This window comes from Dipodomys merriami, unplaced genomic scaffold (genome assembly GCF_024711535.1).
Source record: "Dipodomys merriami isolate MVZ:Mamm:240054 unplaced genomic scaffold, mDipMer1.0.p SCAF_5, whole genome shotgun sequence".
Classification (NCBI taxonomy): Eukaryota; Metazoa; Chordata; class Mammalia; order Rodentia; family Heteromyidae; genus Dipodomys; species Dipodomys merriami.
The window spans coordinates 28,266,735-28,279,469 of record NW_027206068.1 but is presented as its reverse complement, the minus strand read 5'-3'; the positions used below and the strand labels follow the sequence as shown (position 1 = coordinate 28,279,469).

The 12,735-nt window shown below is 34.3% G+C and overlaps 1 protein-coding gene across 1 annotated transcript in view; it reads right to left on the bottom strand.

The window, feature by feature from the left end:
* Orc5 (origin recognition complex subunit 5) overlaps positions 1-12,735 on the bottom strand; it is a 53,138-nt gene that overhangs the window by 18,951 nt on the left and 21,452 nt on the right. Inside the window, exons 10-12 of the mRNA XM_069996299.1 lie at positions 11,236-11,348; positions 9,803-9,850; positions 5,159-5,269 (exon numbers count right to left, since the gene is read on the bottom strand). Coding sequence (XP_069852400.1) covers positions 5,159-5,269; positions 9,803-9,850; positions 11,236-11,348 — 272 coding nt within the window. The remainder of the gene's footprint in view (positions 1-5,158; positions 5,270-9,802; positions 9,851-11,235; positions 11,349-12,735) is intronic.

Here is a 12,735-nt window from a genome sequence, read left to right as displayed (position 1 = left end):
AAAATACTACCTACAAAAATAAAGCACCAGTGTATTATTTTATACAAAAATAGAGAGCAAATATTTTATGCAATTCCTTTATCCCTTAGGCAGTATTTTACATGTCCCCCTTAAGCAATGGTCCATTTTTCTAGAGTTCAGTAAAAATGCCTACTGCTGGATTGATACATTCACAAAGGCAAAGTAGTTATACTGAGGAAATTTAGCACCAGATTTGGGGAAGAAAAGAAAAGAACAGAAGAAAACATTGTTCTTTTACAAATGAGAATAAAAATAACATTTTGCCTTGGACAGTTGAGTAACAGTCTTTTCTTTTTTACTACCCTTGTTAATAAGTACTATTAGTATTCCTTGTAACAACTGCACAGCTTGTGAAAATCATAGATCAAATTTACTCTTTTCAATTATAAAGCATCCCAAAATTGTTTTTTAAAATCTTCTGAATAGGCACCTACCACAGGGCAGTGTGAAGGAAGAAGGGTAATACATCCAAACCAGGGGTAGAGGGAGATTTGAGAATTCCATTTACTGCTCCAGTGTAGGTTGAGCACATTGGCAGTGGTACTCTTAACTCTAGTAAGTATAGCAAAACCACCTTTCTATAGCTATGGCAAATTAGATGTACATTATTTATTTTTAAAAACTGATAATTAAATTATCATTCTGCTATTTGATTAGTAATAATTCATGTAGAAAAAGTACTTTAAATATATCCTATTTAGCTCCTAAACCAACAACATACTTGAGTATGTTGTTAAACTTTCTACTCAGGTATACACACACAAACACAACTGCAACCTCTCTGATCAAAGATTCACTTGATTCCTGACCAAAAAGAAAAGCTAACCAATTAAACAAATATATGCAAATATATTCTAGTATATAGCTCAAAGTACTATTTATTCATGAGCATATAAATAAACAAATTTATAAGGACATTTCAATTGTAATTTCTTGTTAAATTCTCTACAACTATAATATGAAGTTACTCAGACATTACAGATTACTAAAATATTTCAATTATCAATATGGTATATAAGTCTCTTAAGTAATCCTTTCCTTACTTCTCTTTCTTGATATTAATTCACAATTAATTTTATAACAGTTAAAGTAACTTATTTTAAGCTATTAAAAGCAAAATTATGGTAAATAAGCTTAAAATTATTTTCAAAGTGTTAATAGTAACAGTACAGGTAACACCTAAAAACTTTACATATATACTTCATGTGAGTGGAATGATTTACTCATTCTATCCACATAAGAAGAAGGAAAAGAGAAAATTATAAAACATCAGAAACAATGTTTTGTCACCTCTGATATTTAGGAATGTAACTTAGTATTTGAGTGAAAAAAATTTAAATAACCTATGACAATGATTGTAAAAGTGTTTCAAAGGTAAAAATTGCAATGGAAATGATTTCAAAAGTAAAAATATTTAACTATATTTTCCATAAGTTCAATAAATCTGAGCACTAATGAGATTTAATATCAAATGTACTACTACTGTTCAATTATTTGAGACAAAATTCTTAATAAAAAAGTGTTCCAACAATTCAATAACTTAGAATACTAAATACAATGTGATATTATCACAAATTTGATTATTGTTCACAAGCAGAATGTTAATATGCTTTAAAGCTGTAAGTTATTAATTTACACCTTCATTATAAGAATAATTTAAATCAAATGCAATAAAAATAGGGTTTTGCTTCAAGTCATCCTGAATGTGTTTATCACCTGGTTAATTTATTACATTATATGTAATAATCATAAGTGGTAAATCAAGCTACAAAAAGGACATATTACTATAAAATAAACCCTTAAATAATTGCACATAGATTAGATGAACAGAAAAATAATATATCATCAGTTCATTCAGATGTAATTTACTTCCTGGGAAAGTATTTATGTAATATAATTGCTTAACAGTTTTATTCACATTGTCATGAAAGTGTATACACATTGTATTATTAAATATCTTCAGATAATTTTTACTTTCATTCAAAAACCAACTTGTCAACCTAAAAACTCTTTATCAAAGATAAAGTTAACACATTAAAGCCTTTTCCCCTTTTACTTAATTTAAAGCTAGAATGAAACTATACTGCCATCTAGTGTTCAAATCAAACAAGCACTTCCAATACAGAGAGAGAGAGAGAGAGAGAGAGAGAGAGAGAGAGAGTGTGTGTGTGTGTGTGTGTTACTCTTATTCATCAAAAATTAAGAGTGTTAAGAGTGTATAGGTTAAATACAGATTGTGATTCCTATGCAAAAAGTATATTTTGATAGATCCAACAAAAAGATAAAAAAGGAAAAATAGAAACAAATTCAAGGCATGTGATAGAAATTATATTCTTTTAGGTATAATTCCTGCCATCTATTTGATCCCAGTATTGTTTTAATTTAATTTTATTGTCAAAGTGATGTACAAAGGGGTTACAGTTACATATATAAGGTAGTGAGTACATTTCTTGTTGAACATTGTTACCCACTCCCTCCTTTTTCTTCCATTTCCCCCTCCAAATTCCTCTTCACACAAGTTGTAAAGTTCATTTCCAACATACTGTGCTGTGAGTGTGCAGTATTTTATAACCAAGTAAAATGAAGGTCAATTCTTTAGGGCTACTTGTATTCACTTTTTTTTTTTGTAAAGATGCTGTACAGAGGGGTTACAGTTACATGAGTCTATTTCTTTTTTTTTTTTTGGGTCCGGTCGTGGGGCCTGAACTCTGGGCCTGGGCGCTGTCCCTCAGCTCTTCAGCTCAAGGCTAGCGCTCTACCACTTGAGCCACAGCACCACTTCCGGCTTTTTTCTTTTTGCTTATGTGGTGCTGAGGAATCAAACCCAGGACCTCAGGCATGCAAGGCAAGCGCTCTACCACTGAGCCACCTTCCCAGCCCCAATGAGTATATTTCTTGTTGAACATTGTTACCCCCGCTTTTGTTTTTTTCCTACTATCCATTCCCTCTCGCCCTCCTCCCCATCCAAGTTGTAAAGTTCATTTCCAACACAGTGTCTTGTGAGTATCATGATTGCAATGCATTATCCTGTGTCCTTGTTTCAGCATTTTGTTATTCTCCTTCCCATCCCCAAAGGGTACCCAAATCAAACACAGTGACAACAGGGGATATGAACCCCAAGATATGGACATAAGACATTTTTTTTTGTTGTTTCTTTGTTGTACTGTGTGATTTTCTTTGTTTATTTGTTTGGGTCCAGTCGTGGAGCCTGAACTCTGGGCCTGGGCGCTGTCCTTCAGCTCTTCAGCTCAAGGCTGGTGCTCTACCACTTAAGTCACAGCGCCATTTCTGGCTTTTTTCTTTTTGCTTATGTGGTGCCGAGGAATCGAACCCAGGGCCTCAGGCATGCAAGGCAAGTGCTCTAGCACTGAGCCACCTTCCCAGCCCCCTGTGTGATTTTCTTTTGTATGTTCATCCCCCTATGGTATATTCACTGTTGTATTCATCTTGTGAACTTTTCTACCCTCTGTATCCCAAATGGGAACAACCAAGTTCCTAAAATGACTTAATAAATGAATATAAGGAAATTCATTTAGTGCAGTGTTTTAAATGTACAACTCATTTTAGTTTTTAAATGCAAATAAAAACAGATTAAAAAGTATGAACAATTTCAACTGCCAAGACTGAAAAAAATTTATGGAAAGAACTTATGTTCGCAGATAAATATGTACTTAGGGACCCCTTAATTACATTACTGGCATTGCTAAAACCATAAAAACTGGTGACACTGTTTATCATAATCAAAATCCAGAATAGCCAGAAAAATCTCAAAATCAGAAACCTCCCAATAACTAATTAAAAGCCACTACAATATAATAGATTATAAAACCTGACATCTAGTCTGAGAACAAATTTATTCATAATGAATTTAACTAAAATGTAACTTTTACTTATATATTTCTTAACAAAAAAAACTAAACAAAATCATTGTAATTTCTGTTGACTTTGAGTAACTACAAATTGCTAGTTGTGGTCTCACTTCCATTTATATCATGTACTAAGCATTATCTTTCTGAACCATGTAAGAAATCTGTAACTATACTTTCAATAATTTTTTTTCTTAAAAACGTCAACTAAGATGCAACATTCTTTAAAAACATAAATCGTATTTTCTATTATGCTTCTACTGCCACCTAGTGAAACTCTGAAAAATTAAGTATGCAGGAAAATAGACCAATTTTTTAAAAGAGCCAACCTGTACATAATGTCACATTAAAGATTATCTTCAATAATCTCAATTCAATATATAGAGCAATGTGTGTATATACGTGAGTGTGAGAAAAAGTATCAGTGCTGGAGCCTCAATTCAGGGCCTTCTGCTAGTGCTCACCACTTGAGGCACACTTCCTCTCTCAGCTTTTTGCTGGTTTAATGGAGTTAAGAGTCTCATGGATTTTCTGTCTGGACTAGCTTCAAACCACAATCCTCAGATAGCAGCTTTCTGAGTAGGTACGATTACAGCCTGAACCACCAGAGCACAGCTTGCAAATGCATTTTTAAAATGTTGTTTTTACTAGCTTATTTATATATTAAAGTCCATAAATTTAATCAGTGAATCACTTGTTTAATCAGCAAGAGAATTTGAAAATTCTCCTTTTTGAAGAAAGAGAGAAGAACCAAAAACAAATTATTTTAAGATGGTAAGATAGGTTGAACACAAAACTGAACATGGAATTAAATCAACATAGTACCAAAAGAACCAATTTTAAGATATAGATAATAACATGTATGGTATATATGTGTACACCGAAGGGGAACCAGGAAGAGGACACAGAACTAGAGGGAATCAGGGAAAACATACAACAGCGGGACCCATTAGCTGCACAGGACATTGACCAAAATGAACTAAGCAACTTAATGGCAGTGATGGGAAGGAGGGAACAAATGGGAAAGAGGGAACAGCTGATGCTATGCAAAACAAAAGAAATGTACATACCACCCAATGTGGAAGAAATAACTGTATCGCAACTCATAAATGTTATAGACCGTGATAGACAATTTGCTCCAGGAAAGTTAGAATGTGTTTGTGACTTTAACTGAGCATCACTATCCCACAATACTGTGAAATTTGGGAAATTATATAATCACTTAATCACAATTAAAAAATATAGATAATAATCTAATATTCTAAGCTTACCTGAGAAAATATATTTGCTGTTGGAGCAACTCTGCTGTCCACAATACTATATAATATTGCTAATAATCTGTCTAATGGAAACGACTTTGGTCCAAGGAGATGATTGCTTGTCTGTCAAAAAAAAAATGGAGTTTTATTCTTTCACCAAAACACTCACTTTCTATAACCATAAAATCTCAATAGCAGTATGTTTGCATATGTTCACCCTAGAAATGCTAACAAAACTAACCTATGGAGTCCTTCAGCTAAAACTTTATATAATATGTCTTAAAATTTTCTTAGTATCTACAATCTTTCTTAATGGTGTAAAATCTTGAAAATTGCTATTTGCTATTAAAATTAGATGTTCAATGACTTTTTCAAGTGATTTGTCAAGATAATGCACAGCCAAAACCAAGTTCTTAACTTCTTAACTAGAATCCACTAATTCCTTTTCATTCTTCTTAGGATCACTTCCTGGAAACTATTCACCATTAATAAAAAAGAGCAATTATGATAAACATAGCTAGGAAACTAATAAATTGTATAATTTATGTATGAATAATCTGTCAGCCTATAAATGATGTCAAATTAATTAAAAATGTTCATAATTGTATAGAAACTCATATGATATAATCACAGCATTTAAAAAATTGCAATGTAAATTCCTTTCCATTAACAGTTAACTCTTGTAGAAATCGGACAACTTAGGAACATTCTAAGCAAAGATGAATAAAATGGCAAACTATTTATAAGCATGAGAATATTTACAAGAATGACTATAAAGAAAAACTCCTGCTCATAAATACAAAATGCATTATTTTTTTTGGGGGGGGTCCGGGCATGGGGCCTGAACTCTGGGCCTGGGCACTGTCCCTCAGCTCTTCAGTTCAAGGCTAGCGCTCTACCACTTGAGCCACAGCACCACTTCCGGCTTTTTTCTTTTTGCTTTCTTTTTGCTGAGGAATCGAACCCAGGGCCTCATGCATGCAAGGCAAGTGCTCTACCACTGAGCCACCTTCCCAGCCCACAAAATGCATTATTTGTTTCACTATTTGTACTAAAAGATAGTTTAGAAATAATTTTTGAGGTCTTAAATTTTGCATGCTTGTCTCACTAAACGCTTATAATATTTGGAAAAGTACAGATTAATAACACACCAATGAAGTTTATCAAGTCCTAATATTATGTAATACAAAGAAAAATTTTATCACATTACATTAAGTTGGAACTCTAAATTTTTTCCTCATTTTCCCTTTCAGTCCCTAAAAGGACCTGATATCTAGAACTGATGCTTTAAACACTCATAACAGTTTTTATATTGTTAGTGATTTTGTCCACAAAACAAGATATAGCACTGTTTGAATGATTTAAAATTCTCTATAAACTGTATCAATTTGGACATGCACACCTATATACTGGCTGTACTAGAGTTTGAATTCAGGATTTCATGCTTGTCATTTTGTTTTTGTTACTTTCTTTGCCTGAGCTGGCCTATTATGCCTTTCAGGAAGTTGAGATGACAGGTGTGCAAAGCCATCCCAAATTATTTGTTGAGATAGGGTCTCCCTAAGTTTTTGCCCTGGCTGGCCTTGAAATGTGACCCTTCAAATCACTACTCTCAAGTAGTTGAAATTACAGGCATGAGCCAGTGCACTCTGATGAACACATCTTTTTACTGCACTGCTTTTTCTTTCACATTGTGTTTTTGAGGTTAATCCTTGAATATTCAAGTAACTTGAATCAATCTACTAGTATCTGATTTTATGCTATATCACCATATATCTACCCCCCAAAAATCATCACATAAGTACTGAGGCATGGCTCAAGTGGTAGAACACTTGCCTAGAAAATGTTAAGGCCCTGAATCCAAAACTCCAGTATACAAAAATTGATAATCACTATTAAAGTAAAATTATAGCTAATAATTCTATATATATTCCTTCTTATAATTCGTATAAAGTAGGACTGACAGACTAGAAAATGAGGCAAAGACAATAATACGTGTTTCCACTACTGTTTTTTCTTTTTATGTGCATAAGAATACCTCATTTCTCAAGTCTTTCCTCCAGTGAGAAGTCATTTAATTGAGTTTGTCCACTGCAATATGAGTAGCATTTCCAAACCTGGCCATTCAAATCACTAGATCCTTCCTTTTTCCCCTCTAGAGGCTAGCTACCATAGGTCACTCAAATTTACCATTAGGGCATGAAACTCATATTTGGTCATTTTGGAAACAGTATATAAACAATCTATTGTGTTAGCCACTGAAAGTTTTAGGGTTTGATTTTCACTACAGTATAGCTCAGGTTATCCTGACCCAATATAAAGTTCACTCACACTTAACGTTATTAGGATAGTGTCAAACCTACAGAGTAAGTAGGCTCTTAAGTTACAGTATCAAAAGCACAAAGAATCTTATTTTTTCATTTTTTCACTCTAATAGTGTGAACATCTCATTGTTATGATCTGCATCATAGTGAATGGAACTGATAGACATTCAAGTTCCTTTTGGTTATCATTCACCCATTTCTCTACTGCACTCTGGTCTTTTTCCTTACTAATCATTTGTTATATGAATACAAGCATAGGGGTTTTAAACGTAACGGAAGGCTTTGGAAACAGTTCTAGAACTTGATGCTGGTTCTATCACCTATTAACTATCCAAATGTGGGAGAGTTATTAGGTTTCTCTAATACACAAATTAGAAGACAAATCTGAAGAAATTACCCCAGAGACATAAGGCCCAGAGATCAAATGTGAATGGCTTTGACAAAGACATGGTAAGATCTAACACACTGTCTCAGAAATATACATTAGAAAGAATGGCGAAGAGGTAATATCAGAACTGAATAAAGTTAATGCTATTCAAATTCAGAAACAAAACTAATCCCAAATAAAGTGAAATTCAGTCCCAGATATATTACAGTAAAATGCAAAAAAAGAACAAAGAAAAAAAGAAATTAAAAGTAGATTAAGAAGTGGGGTGCCTATGGCTTACACCTGTAATCCTAGCTACTCAGGAGGCTGAAATCTGAGAATTACGGTTCAAAGCCAGCCAAGGCAGGAAAATCCATGAGACTCTTATTTCTAATTAACCACCTTAAAAAAATCCAGAAATGGAACTGTGGCTCAAGTGGTTGAGCACTAGCCTTGAGCAAAAAAACCTCATGGACAGTGCCCATGCCCTGAGTTTAAGCTCCATCACCACCACCACTACATCAACCATCACCACCACAAAAACAAACGAAGTACAGCAACCAAAAAAGAAAAAAGAGATTAAGCAGCAACAATGAAAGGCAAAATGCAATAAAACAATGTCTTCCAAGTCCAGAGGGAAAATAAGCTACCAATTTAGAAATGAACACCACTGAACACTACATAAATGTGCTTTAAAGTGGAGAACAGCTCCAGCTCATAGCTTAAACTGTTTAAACTCTGTTTAAATTCTCCATCTTCAGCAAAGAGAAGCAGTTTTGATGTACCAAATGGAAAGGAATCCCAATAATTTAAACCTTCTTTCAACAAATGCCACTCATTCTTGAGCTTTGCCAGATTCTTCAGACCAATCAGCTTGATTTTAGTCTTCTGTTTTGGTCTCATCAGCTTTGCTTAGGGACCTAAATATCTAAATATTATGCAATTACAAATTCCAAATAGTGGTGGTCTCATTAACTTAGTCTTTGTGTCTGTGTGTGCATGCTTGTGATTACTGGGCTTGAACTCTCTTGGCTAATTTGTGCACAGGATGGTGATCTACCCTTGTTAGGCCTCTAAACTGGTGTTTTTTTATGGTTAATTGGAGATGAAGTCTGGCAGACTTTTCTACCTAGACTGGCTCTGAACTGTGACTCAAGATCTCAGCCTCTTGAGTAGCAAGGATTACAAGTTGAATCATCAGTGCCCAGCAGCTTAGTCTTTATGAGATTCCTTTTAATTTTGCTTTTCTTCTTTTTTTTTTCTTTTCGGCAGTTTTGGGGTTTGACCCTCACTCCTGCATTTTTCCTGACACTAGCAGGGGACTGTGATCCTACTAAATGCACCTCCTGTGTAGTGGGATTAGAGATGTGTACCACCATGCCTAGACCTTTTAAAAACTGTTCAATGTGATTTTTGTGGGTGTTTCAAATGGAAAAGAGAAAAATATATTCAATATACTTTCATATTAAGCCATCTATATTTGATTAAATAAGCCAGGTACTCCTTTTTATCAACCAAGTCACTAAAAACACTATCAATTCAAGTTATTTGTGGGGGGCAGGCGAGTGCCAGTTCTGAGCTTGACCTCAAAAAATGGGCACTGTCTGTCCTTGAGCTTTTTTGCTCAAGGATAGTACTCTACCATTTGAGCCCAGCTCCACTTCTGGCTTTGATAAATAAGTACCATATACTTTCCTACCCGGACTGGATGCAAACCAAATGATGATCCTCAGATCTCAGCCAAGTGAATAGCTAAGATTACATGTTAACTCAGCTTTATCTATTACCAGCTCACATGAATGCGCCTCAATCATTGTACTCATGTAACAAAATGCTATTGTAATAGTAAGTGGTATTATATCAACGTAAGTTCTCATATGTGAATAACTATATTATACAAATATCCATTTTCTGTACTATCCTAAATTCATGTTTCTACCATAAGAGAATTCATAATATAAATACCTTTTCATGTTTCTTTAGAAAGTTGGTTTTCTTGATCTTTCCATGATGCTGAAATTAAGAAAAATAATTCTTAAGATTATAAAAATACAAAACTACATAAAACCGGAAAAGACAATTTGTTAAAACATGTCATGCATACTAGTTTCTATATTTTAGACTTTCAAAATTACTTTACTTATAACCTTGTATTTATTTAACCTTGTATATTATAACCTTATACAAGGTTATAATATAAATACTCTATATTAAAGACTTCAGTATCTTTAGGCTGATTTAGATTTGAACTGGATGCAAGATTACTTTTGCAAATACACAAAATGATTTTAAATAGTTATTCTTATTAGAATAATTTATTATATTAAGTGATGTATATTTATTGCTACAAAAACAGAACTTCCAAAGATGAATGAGTTTTTAATTTATTAAAGGACAAATATTGACTGAAAGCACTTAGGCATCAGGATTCCATAAGGAAGGGTAAAAGGAGTATATGTGGACCCTGCTCTTATGAGACTGAAGAGTGGTGAGACAGAGAAAAGAAGGAAGGAAGGAAGGAAGGAAGGAAGGAAGGAAGGAAGGAAGGAAGGAAGGAAGGAAGGAAGGAAGGAAGGAAAAAAGGAAGAAAGGAAGGAAGGAGGGAACGAGTGAGCCAGGCACTGGAGGCTTATGCCTATAATCCTAGCTACTTAGGAGGTGGAGATCTGAGGATCGCAGTTTGAATCCAGCCTGGGCAGAAAAGTCTCATCTCCAATTAACCCCTCAAAAATGAGAAGTGAAGCTGTGGTTCACTTGAGCAAAAGAGCTGAGAGATGGTAACCAAGACACTGTTGTAAGCCTAAAGAAGCAAATCGCTTTGCACCAAAACACCTACTTAGGAGGAAAGGCAACATTTACATAGAAACCAGACAGGTCAGGAGAAAGGAAGGGCTTTCTAGAAAAAGAACATGTGCAAAGACATATAACTTACCAGAACATTCTGAGGAGCAAAAAGGCTTTTGACTTTTCTGTCAAACTGCCTACCTTCACACAATTTCGGGTTGTGATATTAAAGCCTTTAGTGAATGAGTTCTAATTACATATTTAGCAATCTCATTCTATGCTCTAACTCTTAGAAATTTATAGGTGTTGAGAAACTTAAAACAGTCATTCCTCAGTATTTATGGAGGATAAAAGAGCCCCTATCCCCAGAACAAAACCCAAGGACATTCAAATCCCTTACGTAACATGATAAACTAGTTGTAAACAACCTACTGTGTAGGTTTTGCACTGCATTATTTAAGGAATGACAAGAAAGTCTTTACATGTTCAATAGACACAATGTTTTTTTCATCTTCCAATAATTAAACCTTCAGGTGTGATAGTTATAGATATAAAAAGTCAAGAGTATTCTGGAATCTTCCAAAATAAAATGAAAAGCAGTATTTTACTATTACCTTAAGGAAGAACCTCTTGTCAGTTCTTGCTGGGTTGTATGAAGCAAGGTAAGCAGCAATAAGAATAAATTTAGAGTAGTATGGGAGTTCCACATGTGTATATGCTGAGAGACCTACACATAAAAAAATACTTTCATGGTGACATTTATCAAGCTACCAATGGGCCTATCTGTGGGGAGGCACAAGACTAGGATTTATTCTCAGAGTTTTTTACTAGCTAGGCAGGGACTCTACCACTTGAGCCACATCTTCAGTTCTTTTTCCTTTTGTTTTCTGTATAGGATCTTGTGGGGTTTTTGCCTGGAGCCAGTTGAATACAATTCTTCTACCATGTTCCCCATTTAGCTGAGATTACAGATACCTACTATCACAACAGTTTATTTGTTGAGATATAGTCTCACTAACTTTTTTCCCAGGCTAGACTCAAACTGTGATTCTCTGATCTTCACCTTCTAAGAAGCTGTTCTGTCCTACCATTAAGTTTTCAGTATCTCTTCTCATTTATCTTTTCATTTCCATGTAGTATTCTCTAGTCAAAAATTTCCTCAACTTAAAATGCCACGATGACAATGAATTGCAGTGCTGAGCATTATTATTTATGATATGCTTTGCTCATATTACTATTTTTGCTTGGGCGCTTCTATTCTGATTTCTACATCCTTACCTATTCTTCCCTTCAAGGCTATACTTTTAGTTAAACATTCCCTAATACTCTCTACTTTCCCAAAATAGTATACTATGAAATTCCTACTGTGTATTTCACATGAATCTCACATATTATAACTAATCTAATGTAATACTATAACTAATGCCAACAGTTACATAAAAGTTCTGTCTCTTACTAAGCTATGCTGTTTGCTCACAAACTATCTAGTATGCCCCCTTTTTATACCAAGTATACAGGAAATAATGAGTTGCTGAATAAATAACATAGTCAAGCGGCAATGATTCTTAAGGAACCTGATATTTTCTGAATATTCAGAATGTGTCAGACAATGCTAAGTGCTTTAAAGACTTTAAATCTCTGTAGTAACTTAGTTAAATATTCTTTTCAGTTTTACAAATGAAACTGATCACACTATTAGGAACTAGTGCAGAGCAATTTCTGCACACGTTTTTTTCCGTATATATTTTTTATTGTAAAAATACTGTTCAGAGGGGTTACAGTTACATGAGTAAGGTAAAGAGTACATTTCTTATGGAGAATTGTTACCTCCTCCTTGGTTTTTCCCCTACCATCCTTTCCCTCCCCACCTCTCTAACCCCCCCCTCAACAAGTTGTAAAGTTCGTTTTCAACATAGTGTCTTGTACATCTCATTGTTACAATGGGTCAACCTGTATCCTTATTTCAGCATTTTGTTATTTCCTTTCCCCTCCCCAAATTAGAAAAACGTATATAAAAGATGCAGGGCACCAGAATCAAATATAGTGAAAATACTTTTTTTTGGTCCGTTATGGGGCTTGAACTTTGGGCCTGCGCTGTCCCCCAGCACTTCAGC